Source organism: Crassostrea angulata, chromosome 7 (assembly GCF_025612915.1).
Source record: "Crassostrea angulata isolate pt1a10 chromosome 7, ASM2561291v2, whole genome shotgun sequence".
NCBI lineage: Eukaryota > Metazoa > Mollusca > Bivalvia > Ostreida > Ostreidae > Magallana > Magallana angulata.
This window is the reverse complement of record NC_069117.1, coordinates 46398783-46418721: the sequence shown is the minus strand read 5'-3', so window position 1 is coordinate 46418721 and position 19939 is coordinate 46398783. Positions and strand designations below refer to the sequence as shown.

Below are 19939 nucleotides of genomic sequence, written 5' to 3'. Positions count from 1 at the left end.
CGGTGCAGACAAATTGAATACCGCTCGTTAACGCAGTATGATAAGGGTGTAAGACCGACGACCTCTAAAAATAAGCATTAAGTACTTATATTTATATTCATATTGATGTCCATTTGTATGAAATATATGTGTATCGTCGCTGTAAAGCCATCATATATGCTCTCAGTCAGGGATATAAACATACATGGAAAAGCCATATTTACATTTTATTTAGTTCGCTTCCGCGACTAAAAATATAGTGCCAGAAACTGTGTATTCTTTTTTTAATAAGGAGTCTATATTATTAGATAATTATTTTTCAAAAGTACATATCAAATTGGTTATGTAAGGTTGAAAGTATTATTCAATCTTACAAAAATAAACAAACTCATTTGTGCTCATGGCGCATGAATAAGCAAAGTGTATTTATAGGTAATTGAACGTCGCAGATTTCCAATGCAAACATAAAAGGAAATATACTTTGAATATAAATATTTTTCTTAATATGGAATGAAACAATTATCATGCGAACACTAGTAGAGTCGCCTAATTTTAAAGAATTGTTTACAGGTACAGTTCTGCATACAACAACGGAAGAAACCCTGGAAGACAAGAATAAAAAGAACTGGTTTGATTCGTCAAGTGATTGCTGTCGGAAGTCAAAAATATTGTATGACGAGGAAATTCAAAATGACGATGACAACTTCAATATAATTCATGAAATGAATGCCCAAAATTTTACTGAAATATATTTGAATAAAAGAGTGTTCAAAGGACCCTGGATTGTACCTGCAGGTTAGTTTGTTGAATCACAAAACGAAAGATAGATATCTTTCCTGGAGTTACATGCATCGATTCTGTTTCAATTTTAATGCAATAATGTATTTCAACTTTAAAAGATGTTTGATTTTCTCGAATTCCTACGTTGACTTTTTTTTTTATTTAGACGACGCATTTACGTATAAAAAAAAAAGTTAGTTTCTATAGTAAGAAATGTTCAAAAGATTCAGAGAAGATAAAATATATGTTGATTTTCTTTTTGTCTTTTTTTCGTCCCACTTCACAATCATGAAGCAAACTTAGACTTAAGTCAAAAATTGTAAACTGTCTTAACGTTTATTGAATGAAAAAATTGACAAAATTGAAATGCAATTAAATTGTCTTGATATAATGGTAAATTCCAATCCTTATTTAATGAAACGCAACCATCTAATGACTGACTGAAATTTTATTAAGTGTGAAATTCCTTCATGATCCTGAGGTCTGATGTCTTATATTTACTTCTGTATCATCATTATATCTTTGCTCTAAAAATAAGCACGTACTACAAAAATCAGTGGGATAAACGTTAAAAAATATGCAATACCTTGTTTATGAAAATAGATCAACAGCTTGCTTTTACAGTCATCTGGCAGAAAATCGAGCTATTTTGGCACGAACGTGATCGTTCGGTTTATATTCGAGCATTAAATTTTGAACTTGAAGCCGAAACATTCACATTTTAGTTTTCTTAAAAAATCGCTTTTCCAAAACCATGTTCATATACGAGCGAAAACCGTGGAAAATAATACACCGTTCACAACACCATTGAATTTAAACGTGTTGTAAGCTCATAAGTTTATATCATATTCTATGAATATTTGACTTACATGAAGCTTATATTTGTAAGAGTATAGTCATGAAACATGATGCTGTTCTGCCTTTTCAGTTGGAATATGTGACTTTGTGTAAAATATCTTGTCATAAACAACAAATATCCAGCACAAAAAATCGTAAAGAAAAAGATCAAAATTTAAAGTGTTCATTGTTTCGTTTTAAAATATTGCTGGGGTTAAGAAAGAAAAGTATTGTTTTACCAATTATAAGATTTCATTCAATAATTCGTTTCATTTTATACCCATCAATTATTCCTTCTTGGAACTGTCGATTTTACAGAGCGTTGTATGATTTTCCGAATCACCTCACTGTGGTTTTCCGATTCCGCATCATCACTCTCTAAATCTGATGACGTAGTACGCATTAAATAACACGTGTATTTTAGCGCTTTTTAAAAAGATTTCGTTTCAAAATAGCTTTGTTATATACGTAAACGTCATACACTTGATTTTAAAAGGATAGTTTTGTAATCAAAACTTTTAAATAGACAAGGGTATATAATGAATTTATTATTATAAAAGTAACTTGATCCAAAAAGCCGGATCACGTTTCGTTACCAGGCGCAGATGATCAGATGAAACTCGACGCTTTCTCGTTTGAACTGATGATCCGCGGCTGGCAACTCGACGTTATCCGACCCTTTGAATCAAGTAACTGTTATAATGCTATATATAGATAGCTGGTTTACTGAACTATTACTTCTCTATTATAAATGTGAATCGTCTTATCAATGTTGAATGTCCTATAAAATAATGTTTTGTGTCTGGAATAGATCTTTTTACTTTAACTAAATTAACTTTTCAGGCACGTATACAATTTATAACCCCAATGATTCTTTGTCTGAAGTTACTGATATTTATGATTGTGCAGTACTATGTCGGAAGTGTTGGTATTTCGGAATGATGGTAAATATGATTTACATTGTATTGACATTTTGCAAAGTTTCCTCACAATTTTTATGAATTAATATTAATACATGTAGAATGCAATTTCGATTTCTTTTGAAAGTTTCCATCAAATAACTTTGTACAATTTTTACAGAACAACAGTTGTTTCAACATATCAAGTTTGTTTCATCATGCAGCTGAGAGCTCAAATAAACATACGATTGATCTGTATTTTTCAAGTGAGTATTGATCAACAAAAAGATGTCTTTTGAAACTGTTATGATAATATTTTTATTAAAGCTGACATGAATTCATAAAAGCATTTGGTCGCCATATATATTAGTTTCGATCGCTCCTCTACTGTCACTGGGGTATATACTGTGGTTTCATTAATTTTCGTGTGTATCATTTTTCGTGGATTTTCTGAAAACCACAGTTTCAAAGATACGTAATTTCGTGGCCAATGATCCTATCAATACAAAATGTTAGTTGATATTGAACTTCAATGAACATTTAATTTCGAAGATCAACTTAACAACGAAATCCACGAAAATTGGTGTTCAATGAATATTGATGAAATCACAGTATACCGGTTGAGAAAGTTACGGTCGGTTGCTTTCTGATCGAGACATTCGGGTTGCACGGACTTCTAAATGCATGATTTACACAATGTAGTAAAATGTAATAAGTAATAAATGAAACAACAATTAATAAATACAAAATATATTTATTCTTTCAAAAATTTTCCAAGGTATATTTTGCACAGATAGTGCTGCCTTACTTCGCATGCACATCGAACACGTGTGTCGTTCATACAGAAAACATAAAGTCTGCATCATTTTTAAAACCCCGGCGGTAGTACATCTAACACAGTAGCTAAACGATAGTCAATCCAAGAGAGTAACAACGTAACATCGTTTCATCCGTTCCTACAAAAAAGGCTCCGTTTCTAAAATCCATGCGATCATTGACATTGCTCGATCTGCCACATTGTGTAGTTTGCGCATGTGCGATGTTTTAATATACACAGGAAAACGGTCTACACTTATTGAGGATTTTAGAAGTATTTGTGGTTGGATTTCAGTCTGTTTTGCTTCGTCATCCATTGGATATGCCTTGCCAGTGAAGTGGTTGTCATATTATTTTTGTTCCCAACGTGTCTCTACATGTCTTTTCGTCCAAGGTAACGTGTTCGGGTGAATGAAATGCCTGAATGCAGTGAAGCATGAATAGTGCTCTCGGCCTTATATAGGGGGTGTGTAGCGATGAGCAGAAAATAGAAATCGACAACTAATATGGCGGTAGTCGGAGATAAAAGGGAAATAATGCGTATTTATGAATTTATGTCAGCTTTAACACCCTTGTATTGTATTCTTAGAGAGTGGAGATATACTAGAAACGACCGCCCCTTCCGTTGGTGTCAATTGTGTACAAGTCTCTACAAATACACATGTGTTCCCTGTTTCATATATTCTTTATGTGAAAGATTGCGAGGAATCGCTACAACCATTATGCCTAAGAGGTATGTATTTTTGTTATTGAAATAAGAATTAACACATCTTTCATGGCATCATTCATGGCATACATGTATTTCTTCCTTTTCTTTTTGTAGCAAATGATTCTTTCTACTTTACAAGTCAAACGCCGTTGAATTTCACAGACTCTAACATATTTTGTAAAGATAAAGGTGCCACTTTAGCTTCCTCGATTTCCAGTCGACATCTATACAATAGTAAGATAGCAAATGGAACATACTGGACGGCAATAACCAGAAAAAATCAACTGGGAAGGAAAGGTTCTGTTCGATTGGAATATTGCTGGTATTTATTCCAAATACTTTCTTCTAATATTGAGTGATAATCAGAAGTTATTTCAACAATTTTCTCTTAAAGATTGTCAAAATGAGACTGATCATGGTGGATACTGCAGAAAGATGTTTTCAAATAGTTCCATTGTTACGACAGATTGTGAAGAAAAGACATATTCCATTTGTATTAAAGGTATAGTAAAGTTATATAAAAAGCACCGCTTGGGAATATTTTATAGAGGTTTTATCAAAATATAAATGCATCATCTAAACGAGAAGAACACTTGCAGGATCTTAATTCTATTTTGCCCTCTAAATCAAATGATTCTGACACTCTTTTACCAGTATTTACAATTGTTTACGTACAAATCTTTTTCGTCATTATGTTTTCAAGATAATAAATATTGCACTAAAAATCTGTCGAAAAATATAATTATAAACTCAATTTTAAAGACTATAAACGAGTACAAGTACTGAATAGTACTTAATTCAATGTAGGCAAATAACTAAATTCAAACTAACCAATCTTTTTAATTAGGAGGTACATTATAATTGATTCATATTGTTCCATAATTAACTTGATTACTTGTTTTATTTTCATTCGTCATAGAAAAAGAGGAGACAACAACTACTGAAGCCATCACTACCACTGCTACGACTAATTTTACTACGAATATTACTACAAATACTACTACCACTTCTACTTCCACCCGTACTACGACCCCACATACCATCACCAGCCCCGATTTAACAACAGCCTCCACTGAAAGTCATGTGATACATGTAGATTATATAGTCAAAGTGATACAAGATCATAACTGTATTGAGGCTGCTTTTCAGTGCCAACAAAACTATGGAAGTGTTTGGAGTTATGATTTACCTGATATGGAAGATACAAATGTGTCACAAATACTACAAAACAAAGGTTTGGAAGAAACTTGCACCAATTATGGATTATTTGTTAGTAATTGGATAATGCAAACAGGTAAATATTTTTCTTTCAAATGTTTTAAAATACATATATTTATTGTTTTGTGTGTAGTTTGAAATTAAATTAAATTCAACTAATTGACTAACTTTTTTTTAGGATATAGTGGTGGACTTCAAAGTAATGCCTTTAATATTGCAATTAATCCTGAAGCAGCTTATGAATGTTCCAATCAATGCGTGGAATTCCCTAACTTTAAATCATTGGTGAGAACATATGTTGCTTACACTAATAAATAATTTGGTATCGTTTAATTTTTTAATTCAATGAATTCTTTGAAAGGAAAATCATTATCATCATTACAGGAAAATGAATGTCACTGTCTACTAGATCAGACAAATGTATCTGACTACTCAGAAAATACAACAGCCGTGGTGTACAGTACAAGTAAGGAACAAGTCAGTTATAAGAGTGTAACATCAATTTAAGTACAAATACTAATCTGTATAAATGAGTTTTACAGTTATTATATATTTTTCTGAAGTAAAAGATGTCGATATAGAAGCCATGGAGCTGGAAAACGAAGGAAAGCAATGTGTTGTAGCCAGCATTGATTTTGACGTATTTCCAATGAGTTATACATTCAAAGGAACAGCTTGTAATGAAACGCATCATGTGATCTGCCAAAAATTCCATGGTATGCACATCTTATTTATATTTTGATTATACTTCGATTCTTCCTTTGGTTCAAAGATTGTATGATGATAAACCATTTTTGATATGTACAATAACTACAAAACTGCCCGCCGTTTTTGGCCTAGTAATTACATACTAGTTTAAACGATAATATGATAGAAGATTATATGAGTCACAGGTGAGCTCTGCAAATGATTGCTACTTTGATTAAATGAGAAGAAAATTGAACAAATTTGGAGATAAATCACATTTTTTCTTTACAGATCATGTTCTTAGATACATATTTCTGCCAAATGCAACTTATTATGAAGCTGCAGACAGGTGTTCAAACCTTTCTGCGAAGATTTTCAACCCAAGAGAATACGACCCAGGCCTTCTTTCAAAGGTCTTGAAATCAGTGAAAACAGAGACAATTTGGACTGAAATATTTAGAGAATTTATCTGGAGAAAAATAAATGGTACTTGTCCGATTTAGACTTAATGTGGCCGACTTAGGTTAACATTGTGTATGCTTTTGTAAATTCTTGTTATTAACAGTATTTTAACCCCTTTGCAAATATTTGTTTTTCATTTATGTTATTGGATTAAACTAAACAAAATTAATGATTTTATTTTTGTACGATTTTCCGTTGTTTGGTAGGCGAACATCATCGTTATTCAATATGAAGTTATTTTGAACTGAATCTCTATATGAATAATTCTCATGAGTGTACATAAAGAAAAGGTATTTTATGCACGCCTTCTGCAGTTTACAAAGAAATAATCTATTTTATGCTCTCTCTTTTTTACATATGCTCGAAATCGTACTATACGTTATAAAATATAGCAACATTTGATGCATTTTAAATACTTGAGAGGATCCCTTTTAAAAAAAAGACGGTAAAAATAAGTGTTTTGGATAAAATATAGAAAATATATCACCAAACACACGTAACAATATGAAGAAACTGAATGTTACAGTATTATCTTCTTCGAAGTGCGAACAATTACAATTTCCTAAATGATTCTATAGTACGTGCACTTGTATTTTGAGATGCTCACTTAAATTAACAAAAATAGATTTTCAAGAAACTTAACAGTTAGTGTTTACAAAAGATCTAGAAATAAAGATTTCCTACTGTGTTTTTTCGTTAAAAAAAACAAGTCGATCTCGTTAGATTTCATTGAATACTGACTGTATGCAAATTGGAGCTTTTAATTTTATTACAAACTAAAATATATATATTTTAATGCTTGATGATTTGTTTTCTTTCAGGTACTCGAGAGCATCTGAAAAAATTCGAACCACTATTTTGTAGAGTTTTAGGGTGCAATGGTACTCTAGAAAGCCAATTATGCAGTGAAAGGAATTCAGCGTTATGCTTCATAAGTAAATGTTCGGAATAAACACATAGTTTATTTTAAAATAAAAAGGGCTTGCTGTTAATTAAACATTATTCTAATCATCATTATTTCCGTATAAACTATAATAGGTATTTGATAAATTTAACCAACCAATAAACAGTTAAATGTATTTCTGAAACTTAGATTATTTTTTAAAAATTGCAACTTTATCACATATACATATGTAGATATAACCATATGTATTTTTATTACAGATAAAGAATATGAAAATTTCACTCAAATGCCAACAACTTCAACAATATCTCAAGTGGGTGGGTAACGTATCCAAAAATGTTTTGAAAAATGAAAACGAAATTTATATTTTAACGTTAACAAAAATCAACTGACCCGATTCCCGTGTAAAATCAATATGATATATATTACATAGACATCATTAAATTTGATAATTCGCATAGTTTAAACGTCTTCAAAATTCAGCTCTTCGGTTTTATAGCCAAATCATTCTTATATTAGATTTATATCTTGGTATAAGAATTATTTTTCACAAAGAGAAAGACATGGCTAGTTCTAGTTATCATAATTTGATTGTCTAAGACGCGAGTGTTTAAACATATTTTGTCACCTAGATTCTGGATTATAACTGAGACAAAACAGACATGAAATGTTGTGATTGACTTAATCATGTATAGAGATATATCATTCAGTCGGCTTGCAGGCGACAACGACTTTAATTTCAGTTTCCTTTAATTTTGATTTTTGTATCCTTTCTTTATATTTGGTATTTTTCCATTCACAACAGTTAACAAACAAAATACAAGTTTATAAACATACCAATGTGTATAGACCTTTTAATTCAAAACGTGTTTAATCATAATCTAGTGGCTATGCCATTATCGATTCTTATTAAGAAAGAAAGATGATAATTATATAAAAATATATCACACTGGACCATGTCCTTACGGGAGTATCAATAAACATACAGCTGCTTCAAATTTCAAAATGTTATACAGGTACAACTGTACACACAACAGCGGAACTAACCCCGGAAGAAATGAATAAAAAGAACTGGTTTGATTGGTCAAATGATTGCTGTCAGAAGTCAAATACATTGTACGACAATGAAATCCAAAATGACAAGAACGACTTCGATATAATTGAAGAAATGAATGCTCAAAATTTCACTGAAATTTACTTGAATTATAGAGTGTTCCCAGGAGCCTGGATTGTACCTGCAGGTCTGTTATTGATATATGACAAAATAAATGACATTTTTAAAATGATAAAAGCTTTTAACGACGATGTTAAAGTGTCAAAACAATGTTGCATATCAGTTCAAAAGTGTCAGAGAAAAAATGTTTAAAGCAATATGAGCTTCAATTTTCACGCTGAATTTTTGTTTTACTTAAATGTTATTTTCTACTAAAATTACAAAAAATATCATGGTTTTTTAATTTCTGTTCACCTTATTTTTGTGAGAAAAGCCGTTAAGAAGCCTTAATTGAAGCAAGATTGAATTATTGTCGTCCTGTACAAAAATTGAACAGCTATATATTCCCTAGAAGAGAAATATTTCTTCTTACAAAAATTTAAGATTTTTCCAAAACTTATTTATCATAAAAGTTTAAGTTACGTGCAGACTACTAACAAGTTTTTGCAGCAAAATAAAAGTTTCAAAAATACAGCTCCTATTGCTTTAAATACGTCGATTTTGACGTTTATTCGATGTCCGTGCCTTACATTGGTCATTGATTTTTTGTTGATTTCTGACGTTGAATATACATGTATGTTATATTTTTGTAATTGATTAAAATTTAACTTTAGTTGTTACCAAGCAAGCAAATCACGCAACGACATTTTTCAAACGAATAACAAAGTTAAAGTGTTTATTACCTGCATTTGTATAATCCTCATATTATTTACTCCAAATGTAAAAATGATGCACCCTAAAAAAGTCATTTAGATGTACAGTACAAAGAATGCAACATTATGTCCGAATATTTGAAATCGGGATGATTAAAAATTCACTCAGAATTTCTCTGACACTTACCATCCGCTTTTAGATTTAAGATGTACATATAAATACATGTATTCGTCAGTGTAGAGGAAAGTCAAATGCAAAAGAACAGTCTTAAATGTTTTGCCAGAACTTGTCACTTTAGAGCGAGAAAACTAATACTGATTCTCGGGCGAGATCTGAATTTTTAAAATGAAAAAGTGAGATTGCTGATTTTAAGTAATTTTAAGAACAGTGTACAATCGTTTGGTAAAACGGCTCCAAAAAATTTCATTTTAAAGTTGAATTCGTGTCTATGATTTTTCATCTTCATCAAAACTTAACGTCCGGACGCTTCTATTCAAAAGAAAATCAGCGCAAACTCCACAGTATTCATTTCTTTGGACTTAATCACTGTTGTGTTATTGTGTTTTTCAACTTTGTTTCAACAGTGTAAAATCCACCTTGAAACAATGTTGAAAATTAATAATCGATGTCGCAACTTAATGTTATAGTTGAATGACCATTTAAACAATGTTTTGAACAAATACTAGTATGAAATGGGTTGGGGTTTTTTATTGGTTAATTTACTCTTTTGGCAAACTATTCTAATTTCAGGGACGTATACAATTAAATTCCAGAATGTTTCTTTGTCAAAAGTTACGGATATCTATGACTGTGCGATATTGTGTCGAAAGTGTTGGTACTTCGGAATGATGGTAAATACTTTTTTATGAAATTACATTTTGAAAAGTTTTATGAAAAAGTTGATAATAAATTCTTCTAAAAAATTCTTAAAATTTCTTTATTGAATTTCAAACACATAATTTGTACAATTTTTACAGAATAACAGCTGTGTCAACATATCAAGTTTGTTTTATAATGGAGCTGACAGTTCAGATAATCATACTATTGATCTGTATTCATCAAGTAAGTATTTGAATTACATTTTGGAAGTTTTCTCTTTTTTTACTTTTGTATAAAAAAATGTTTCTTTATATACAAATTATAGCAACCTTGTATTTTATCTAAAGGAGAAGGAGATATACTAGAAGCGACTGTTCCTTCCGTTGGTGTAGATTGTGTGCAAGTTGTAATAAATAGAGATGTCTTTCCTATTTCCTATCTGCTCTCTGTGAAAGATTGTGAGGAATCTATAAAAGCATTATGCCTAAGAGGTTATATAAATTTATTGATAATTTATATTCATCTTAACAGAACTTACTTTCATATTTTTCACAACTCATTCATTTTTTCTTTTTGTAGCAAATGATTCTTTCTACTTTACCAGTCAAACGCCGTTAAATTTCACAGACTCGAAAACGTTTTGTAAAGATAAAGGAGCCATTTTAGCTTCATACTTTTTCAATCTACATCTATACAATAGTAGGATAGGATATGGAACGTACTGGACGGCAATAACCAGAAAAAATCAACTTAGAAGGAAAGGTTCTGTTCGAATAGAATAGTGTTGTAATTTACTTCAAATATTTAATTTCCACAAAGAAAAGTGATAATTTAAAATTATTTATAATCAAATTCTTTAAAGATTGTCAAGATCAGGCATATGATGGTGGATACTGCAGAAAGATGTTTTTGAACCGTACAATTATTACGACAGATTGTACAGAAAAAACAGATTCCGTTTGTATAAAAGGTATAGTACAGTTACTTATTTCATTGAATGCTAATATGTTTAATATCGTCGTTTAACACACCAGGCCGTGCAGATAACTTAATTACGGCACATTAGCACGGATAATTTGTCTGCACGGCCTGTAGTCATATAGGACCGACAATAATTGCTGGAACAGCCATTAAACATATCATTTAGTGAGCCTCCGCGGCCAGAAATATAGTACCTAAAACTTTGTAGGGAAAAAGATTTGAAATCGAAAAGATAAGATTTAACGTTCATTTTGATTTAAAAAGTACATATCAAAATTGTAATGAAAGTTTCATTTAATCGATCGTAGATTAAATTTATTCAAAATGCGTGATGATGTAACTTGTGCCTTGTGTGGTAATAAAAATTGAACGTAGCAGATTTTTAATGCTTACATAAGGAAAAATATACCGAATGTAAATAATTAAACAATTAAATGCTATTTCTGGTTATTTATGTGGAATATGCTGATGGTGACATTGCAAAAAAAAAAAACTTAACCCGCGTTAACGGGTACAATGATTGCTACTTTTATAACCTGCATGAATCATCAAAGAAAGCATTTTTTTCTTTATATTTACTTTTTTCTTTTAACAAATCAATAAACTGATTGTAAAAATTAAGTAAAATTCACTAGATTACTGTTACCGTTCTGTACGTTAGCGAAAGGAAACAACCAATTAGTCTCCTATGAAAATTTAAGTTATGGCATCATCATCATTACTTCATGCAGGTCGCTTAAGGTTTTGACAAATCGATAAACGGGGCATGAAGATTTCAGTCCTGTTTCGACCAATTAATAAACGTGTAAATTTGAGGCTGTTTATTTAAGACTATAAATTAGCTATTAATTTCCGGAAGAAATAGAGAAAATCAATTCATACTCGGTAGAAATATACTCTTAAAAACTTGCTTATAAAAATTATATCCAAATAAATATCTAGGATTTCAGCAAGAGGATCCTTGATTTTTATTCATTGAAACTCTTTTAGATTTCCTTATAGTTTCCTAAGAAGCAAATTTCGTTGATATGTTTACAAGATAACCTATCGATTTTTAAAAATATAAAGTTTTACTTATTTATTTCTTACTTTTAAAACAAATCAAAACTAAAACAGATTAACAAAACAAATACTTGTATTTGATATAGGTGTCCAACGTTGAGTGTACATGACTTAATTGATCAAATGAAGTAGATTCATTGTCTATGCCTTCTTTATTGTAGAAAAGGTCACTACAACCACTTCCACTACTACTACTACCACTACCACTGCACCAACCACCACCACCAGCCTCGCTTTAACAACAGCCTCCACTGAAAGTCATGTTATACATGTAGATTATATAATCAAGGTGATACATGATCAAAACTATAGTGATGCTGCTGTTCAGTGCCAACAGAGCCATGGCAGTCTTTGGAGTTTTGACTTGTCTGATATGGAAGCTACAAATGTATCACAAATGCTGATAAACAAAGGCTTGGAAGAAACATGGACCAATTATGAATTAGTTGTCAGTAATTGGATTATGCAGACAGGTAAATATATTTCTATAAGCCAGTTGAAGACTATACTTATTATGTGTTTTGACATGAGCTTTAATTATTTACAAAATTTTTACAGGATATGGTAGTAGGGTTCTAAAGTATTTCCTCAATCTGATGAGAAATCCTGATGTAGCTTATGAATGTTCCAATCGATGCGCGGACTCTCCTAACTTTATATCACTGGTGAGAACATATGCTTATGCTTACGCAATAATATTTAGCAACAGGCACTACAATACTAAGCTATGATATAAATATTTAGTTATTGAATGCGATTTTCTGAAGGAAGGATCATTAATATTATTGCAGAAAAATGAATGTCACTGTCTACAAGATCAGAAAAATGTATCCGACTACTCAGAAAATAGAACAGTTGCGGTATATAGCACAAGTAAGAATCAAGTCAGTTTTAGGTGCATAGCATTTTATGCCATTACTTAGAGGTATAAAAGACTAAATTAAATACGCCGTACAAGATATTACCATTTCTTGTTTATTTTCTTATAGTTAAAGATATTGAAATAGATGCAGAGGATTTGGAATATGCAGATAAGCAATGTGTTGTAGCCAGTATTAATTTTGAAATGTTCCCAATGAGTTACACATTCATAGGAAGAACCTGTAACGAAACACATCATGTGATCTGTCAAAACGTCCGGGGTATGCAAATTTTGATTATACGTCGATGTAACATGTATATTTATAAGAAAAACAATAAATAACAAAACTCATATATATATAATGACCTCAAAACAACACACACAGCATGTATTTTGATCAAATGAGTGATAATTTTAAGTAAAACACAGTAAGCATATTTTGTGATTTTGTACAGATAATGCTATTGGATACACATATCTGACAAATGCAACTTACCATGAAGCCCTAGAGGCGTGTTCAAACCTTTCTGCGACCATTTTTAACCCAAGAGACTACAACCCAGCACTTCTTTCAAAAGTGCTGAAATCAAGGAAAACCGAGACGATATGGACTCCAATATGGAGAGAATTTATCTGGCAAAAACTGAACGGTACATAACCAAATGTCTTTTTAAATTTGGAGTTACGCAAATTCATGCTTCCGGTTTTAATACATACTCAAATAATATGTTTTACGGTGCTACCGTTCTGGCGAGCGCAGCAAGAATTACACATACCGTCAACCTAGTGTTATTTACATGTAGGTATCAACGAACGTCAAAAAATTTTTGAGAGATTATTTCTCTACAATAAGTATGCCGGGGCAAATGTACTAATTTTAATGGTCATGATAAATACAGCGCAACCCCCTACCCCTCTCCCGAGAGAGAGAGAGAGAGAGAGAGAGAGAGAGAGAGAGAGAGAGAGAGAGAGAGAGAGAGAGAGTCCGGTTCCTGCATGTTTGTGGGTGTGTAATTTCCCACTTTTAAATTTAATGGTTTGACTATATGCAATATCTACATAAATTTTTTAACTGTTTATTTTTTCTCTTTATTCCTTTTTATTTACTTCAAAATATCCTATTGTTTATTTCCTCCCTTCTGATATACTCACATACTTACCTGCCTACAATACATGCATGCACAATTAGCTTAAAAATGAATTGATATGACAGTAATGTATGGTTTTGCTAGTATATACTTAAATAATCTCTATATTAAAAAAAAAACAAAAAACAAATCGTATGTCAATGAGACAGGTATCGCAGTCTATACTGAAATAGCTAGTACACGCATAACAGATGTTTGATCCACCTCTAAATTTATCGCGGGAAATATAGCGCGAGTGCACTTTGACGTCACCCATAACTTTGTTCGTCTTTGTTTACGTATCTCGACTCAATACGAAGGTATGGAAGCAACTAACAAATCTCTTGAGTCTCGCCAAAGCATATGCGGTACTCAAAACGTGTCTTCAAACCTTGAGACACCGTAAATTACGAGTTAAAAGTCAGCCATTTTTGGCATAGCACCACGGGTGAAAACATTAGAGAGCATTATGGGACGTAGACAAAAAATTTTGTTTGATGAACTGTAGGTTTAGCTCGTTCTTTTTCCCGCGCACACTGGTTCTTAGAGCTCGCTTCGCTCGCCGGCGCTGCGCGCCGGCGAGCTGCGCTCGCTATTATTGTATTTTAATGCTTGATGATTTGATTTTCCTTCAGATTTTCAGGAGTATCTGGAGAAATTTAAAAGACCATTATGTAGAGTTTTAGATTGCAATGGTACTCTAAAGACCCGATCATGTAGTGAAAGGAGCTCAGCGTTATGCTTCATAAGTAAGTGTTTAAAAAAAATGGTTTCTTCTGAAAAGAAAACTATCATACTGTAAATTACACATTCTAATTACATGTATTATTTTCTTGTGAAATAAAGTGTATCATATTTGGTATTTTTTTTATTCGTTACACAGTACATTGCATGTCGGAAACTTAATTACCATAAGATACCGGTATTTATATATATATATATATATATATATATATATATATATATATACATACATTTGTATATTTATTACAGATAAAGATAGTGAACATGTCACCCAAATACCAATATTTTCTTCAACATTCTCAGGTCAGTGACGTATTTTATCTTGTTTCAAACAACATTCAGGTAAAGAAAAAAGGATTTTGCATTTTATTATGAACATCTACATTGAACTAGATTTCCATGTAAATCATTCATTATAATAACATAAGGTAAAAACTTCGGATAATGTTACGTTTCGGTTTTGTAACCAGCCATTCTTAAATAAATTTCCTCGACAACAAATTAAGTTTTACAAAGTGACAGACATGGCTAGTTCTAGCTATCGTAAATTGAGTGTCTTTAAGTCGTAAGTTTAAACATAGTTTTAGAAATATTGACTAATAATGATAATTTTGAGATTCATTTCCTTATGCAGAACACATATTATTCAATCGGCTTGCAGAGGAAAACAATTGATTTTGAGCTTCCTATATAGACAAAAGTGTCTGATAAAATATACTGTATCCTATTTGTTATATTAATTCTCAACCGGTAATTGGTAACTTTTATGTCTAAAACTCTAGTAATCATATGATTTGCACATATAATCATATACTTGTATAGATATAAACATCTGCATCTATATTACAGATAAAAATAATGAAAAGGTCACACAAATTCCAAATAATGCAACAATATCTCAAGTGGGTGAGTAGAATATTATAGAAGTGAAAAGAGTACAACGTTTGATTTCATAAGTTAATGTTCAAAATAATAAAAAATAAAAATATTTCTTTTGAACAAAAAAATATTTTACTGTTAATTGAGATTTAAACTTATCATTATTACATTGTTGAAAATAGAATGTTTCTTCTTTGATATATAATAATAACTTGTATATCGGTATCTGTATTAAAGATACAAGTACAGACAGAAGAAATGTCACCACAGCTCCAACAATCTCAAATAAAGGTCAGACGGGTTAGTGACTTCTCTAATGAATAAAGTTTCAATCAACTTTCTAAAACAGAGTTTAATTTTTTTCAGAATCGTAATGTTTATTTTCATAGTAAAAGTAATCTTACTTTAGTGTTTTAAAGGGACATATGGTCACGATTTTTGTCAAAAATTATTTTTTTCGATTTTAATGTTTAAAATGCTTCAGTATAGCATTTTTAATAGGCAGCTAAAATTTGAGTGTCATTTGTTTAGTTATAAGCGATTTACAAAGCTTACCATTCTTTGCTATGTTAACAAAGCTTTTGTTTACATTTTGAATGTTGGAGTGAAAATTCCAGTTTTAGACCTAAAATGAATGTGTTAAACATTGGAACTGTTATTTATGATTAAAATGAATTAGAAGATACACAATCAGCTTGAAAAAGATTATTTACTGGTATATTGAATCTTTGTAAACAAAAACAGGGCAAGAGCCTTGTTTACATGACAACGAATTGTGAGCCCTGTATCCTGCTTATAACTCAACGATTGACTCTCAAATTTTTTTTGATCATTAGAAATGCATTCCTAAAGCATTGTAAATAATAAAAACAGAAAAATAGATTTTGACCAAAATCGTGATCATGCCCCTTTAAACACAGTAACACATATTACGTATATGGCATGCCTCCATTTTCTTCAAAATGTAGTACACATTAATCATATAAAAGGATGCATTTCGCATGCAGTCGAGGATTTAAGAATTTAGTATTTTACTTGCACATGTAGCGAACTAAGTTTAAAAACTTATATATTCATTTTTTTTATTTCTACAATCGGTTGTTTTAAATCTATTTACTTTTACATATATATATGTGTTTTTCAAAAAGGATTCTAGCTCATATGAATCTTTTGTTATTTTACAGAGAATCTCCTGTTGTATATAGGATCGGCCTGTGGTGCTGTTGTTTTAGTATTAGTGGTAGTTATATCTATCATACTGTGCCATAAACGACAGTGAGTGTTTTGATATATATTATTATCAATGTTAAAATATATTTTATAATGTTAGGAAAAAAACAACTTATTAAGCATATTTTTATTCTCTAAACGTCATGCTATTTGATTAAAAAATGTCTTATTTTGCATAAAAAGAACATATACATGCGCAATTAAAAAAAACCTGAATACACCAATCGTCGAATTCCTATTCCGTGGGAAGGGGGGGGGGGTGATTTGGGTGGGTTTTTTCATTATTAACAATTCTAGCGGCACATAGTTGTACCTTTTCAAGATTTTCAGGATCATGTGTGAAGCAGCCATCTCAAACAACTGATACATATTCAAGAATGTGTCAAATAAATGTAGTGTATAATTTGAAAAAAAAAATTTAACCAACTACAATGTAGATGGTATCCCGCGCAAGCGCGGGAATTAACAAATTACACTTTAATGACACAATGCTAAAGTGTTGAACCATATATTTTTTTTCATTTTTAGGTCACCTGAGTAAACTCAGGTGACCTATTGCTATCCGTGTTTGTCCGTCGTCGTGCGACGTGCGTCGTGCGTCATGCGTAAACAATTTACATTTTTAACTTCTTAAAACTACAAGGCTGATTGTTACCATTTTTGGTGTGAGGCATCTCTATGGTAAGAGGAATCGAAATTGTGAAATTCATGGGTCTACCACCCCCGGGGCACCACATGTAGGGCCATATATGCAAAAAAAAAGCCAAATTTTCAAAACTATTGTTCTCTACTCCCACACATGTGAGCAAAAAACTAGTTATGATGCCCATGAAGCCCACTATCAAAATTGTGAAATGCATGGCCCCTCGGTCAGGGGTTCTGGCTCTAGGGTGGGATCTATATGGCCATGTAGTAAAAATGTATTAAATCGTAGAAAATCTTAATCAAAGTACTGAAGAACTGACGGGAGTTGATTTTGTCGATGATTATTTCTTTTAAAATCAATGATATGGTATTTTGCATGACAAGTAGATGTATACGTAGTTTCTAATTTGAATTACGCATATTTTTATAATATGAATTTTGACTTTTTCGACTAGAATGTCGAGAAACCTCCATATGAATCATAATATAATAGTATAAATAATATTTAAAGATAAAATTAATTCAATCAAACTATGTATCAATGGTAGAAATATTTCTCGAAAATTGTATGGATCCAAGCAGGCTTGGGGCGAATTACATTGTAAAGTAATGCATTACATTACCATTACTTCATGAATTTGGGCATTAAATTACCATTACCATTACTTGATTTTCTTGAAGTAATGCATTACACTACCATTACATGAGTAAAGTAATGCATTACCATTACCATTACTTTTTTTTTAAAGTAAAGCTAATAAAGAGTTTTTGCAAATGTTTCAAATATACAACACTCTTTAACATATCTACAGCTTCATGCTCAGTATCAGGTTCAAATTCAATGAATAAACAAAAGTCATTCTTTATTTGCTCAATATATAATCATATTGTGGCAATATGAACAAAATATTACGTAAGTAAAATGATATTTATAGACATTTGGCATGATACAATATCAGATATGAAATAGAGACACAGGATAACATGCGTAACAAAAAACATTTTATGAAATAATGTTGCGGTTTTTAAAAGCTAAATATAGATATATCCCCAGATTACACAAATCTTTATAATTTTGGGTACTTAATTTTATTAATTTATAAACAGATGATTTTTCCCAGTTATATTTCTTAATATATATAATCGTATTTCTTTTTACGGAGGACACTTTAAGACAAAAGATTGCTGTTGAACTTTATGATCGAAGTTACAAAGGGTTCATATTTTAAATGCATCCATCTTCCGGGCTATACTAAATAAATGTTTTGCAGGAGCAGTCAAAGCTTGGACTGGAAAATACTGTTTGACGATCTTTATCTTATATATTAAGTGCAATAATAGATTAAATTCATAAATCTTGTATTTTCTATCAGTCCAAACTAATGTACAGTATAATTAATATACAAGATAGACAGAGAGAGAGACAGAGAGAAAGAGAGAGAAAATAAGTAAGATTATTTTTAAATAGGTTATAATATTGGAAGTGATATTGATTTTCATCATGGATGGACAGTGCATTCATTTTGCTTTTAAATGTGCATGTCTGTCTCATATTCTATAGTGACATAGCAAAGGGAAGGGGATTGGGGTGTTTAGCACTTCTTATAACAATAGATTGTTTTGATACTTATATTATCCTGGGGGCATAGTGTGTTGTTGACACATTTCTTATTGAAGTGCAAACTAATTGGAGTAAATTGTTTAAATGATTAAAAACTCTTAATAACAACACTCTTAAAAATGTTATGAAATTGTGCTGTTATCTTTAGTAATATAAACAATTAAAAAATGAATTTTAAAAAACCTTTTTTAATAAAACATGTACAATTAAAACATTTTTTTCTCAGTTAGAATTATTTCTTTCTTTGAAAATAAATTTAATCAAATTCAATTTCAACTATTCATTTATTCATCACATTTTTAAAGTGAACATGCATAAATATGCATAGTAATGCAAAGTAATGCCATGTAATGCCAGCATTACACTAGATTTTGGAAAGTAATGCATTACATTAGCATTACTTGTAATGCTAATTTTGAGGCATTACACATTACTAGCATTACTTTGAAAACGTGTAATGCATTGCAATGCATTACCATTACATTTAGCATTACCCCAAGCCTGGATCCAAGCAATATTGAACTCTAGTTTCGTTCAACCAAACGCTCGGCTGACACCATAAATCTCCGACAAGGGTTTACGGAGACAGCCGAGCGTCGAGTTGAACGAGACTATATTGAACTCTGGCGTAGGAATACATACGACTACAAAAAATATTTAAATTGTTCGTACCATTTAAAATCTGACTATTTTTAATGTATTTGTAAATAAGTTTCATTGAAAAACAATTCTTTAGCATACATTAAATCGAATTCATCAATTATTTTCAAGAACTAAGTCTTGTCAGGAGCAATGATTTGTGCTAAGGTCC

At 31.1% G+C, this 19939-nt stretch overlaps 1 protein-coding gene across 2 annotated transcripts in view; it reads left to right on the top strand.

Moving 5' to 3' along the window:
• The window catches only part of LOC128192314 (uncharacterized), a 29686-nt gene that overhangs the window by 7321 nt on the left and 2426 nt on the right, over positions 1-19939 (top strand). Inside the window, exons 10-38 of one of the 2 annotated variants that reach the window (XM_052864908.1) lie at positions 550-774; positions 2440-2540; positions 2677-2761; positions 3901-4044; positions 4135-4317; positions 4415-4522; positions 4940-5314; positions 5417-5523; positions 5623-5704; positions 5802-5954; positions 6217-6411; positions 7209-7322; positions 7552-7608; positions 8308-8532; positions 9909-10009; positions 10136-10220; positions 10325-10468; positions 10557-10739; positions 10840-10947; positions 12182-12493; positions 12579-12685; positions 12812-12893; positions 13010-13162; positions 13338-13532; positions 14645-14758; positions 15003-15056; positions 15603-15659; positions 15870-15923; positions 16817-16907. In XM_052864908.1, coding sequence (XP_052720868.1) covers positions 550-774; positions 2440-2540; positions 2677-2761; positions 3901-4044; positions 4135-4317; positions 4415-4522; positions 4940-5314; positions 5417-5523; positions 5623-5704; positions 5802-5954; positions 6217-6411; positions 7209-7322; positions 7552-7608; positions 8308-8532; positions 9909-10009; positions 10136-10220; positions 10325-10468; positions 10557-10739; positions 10840-10947; positions 12182-12493; positions 12579-12685; positions 12812-12893; positions 13010-13162; positions 13338-13532; positions 14645-14758; positions 15003-15056; positions 15603-15659; positions 15870-15923; positions 16817-16907 — 3994 coding nt within the window. Of the gene's footprint in view, positions 1-549; positions 775-2439; positions 2541-2676; positions 2762-3900; positions 4045-4134; positions 4318-4414; positions 4523-4939; positions 5315-5416; positions 5524-5622; positions 5705-5801; positions 5955-6216; positions 6412-7208; positions 7323-7551; positions 7609-8307; positions 8533-9908; positions 10010-10135; positions 10221-10324; positions 10469-10556; positions 10740-10839; positions 10948-12181; positions 12494-12578; positions 12686-12811; positions 12894-13009; positions 13163-13337; positions 13533-14644; positions 14759-15002; positions 15057-15602; positions 15660-15869; positions 15933-16816; positions 16908-19939 lie in introns of both variants that reach the window. The other variant, XM_052864907.1, reaches the window with a different exon arrangement.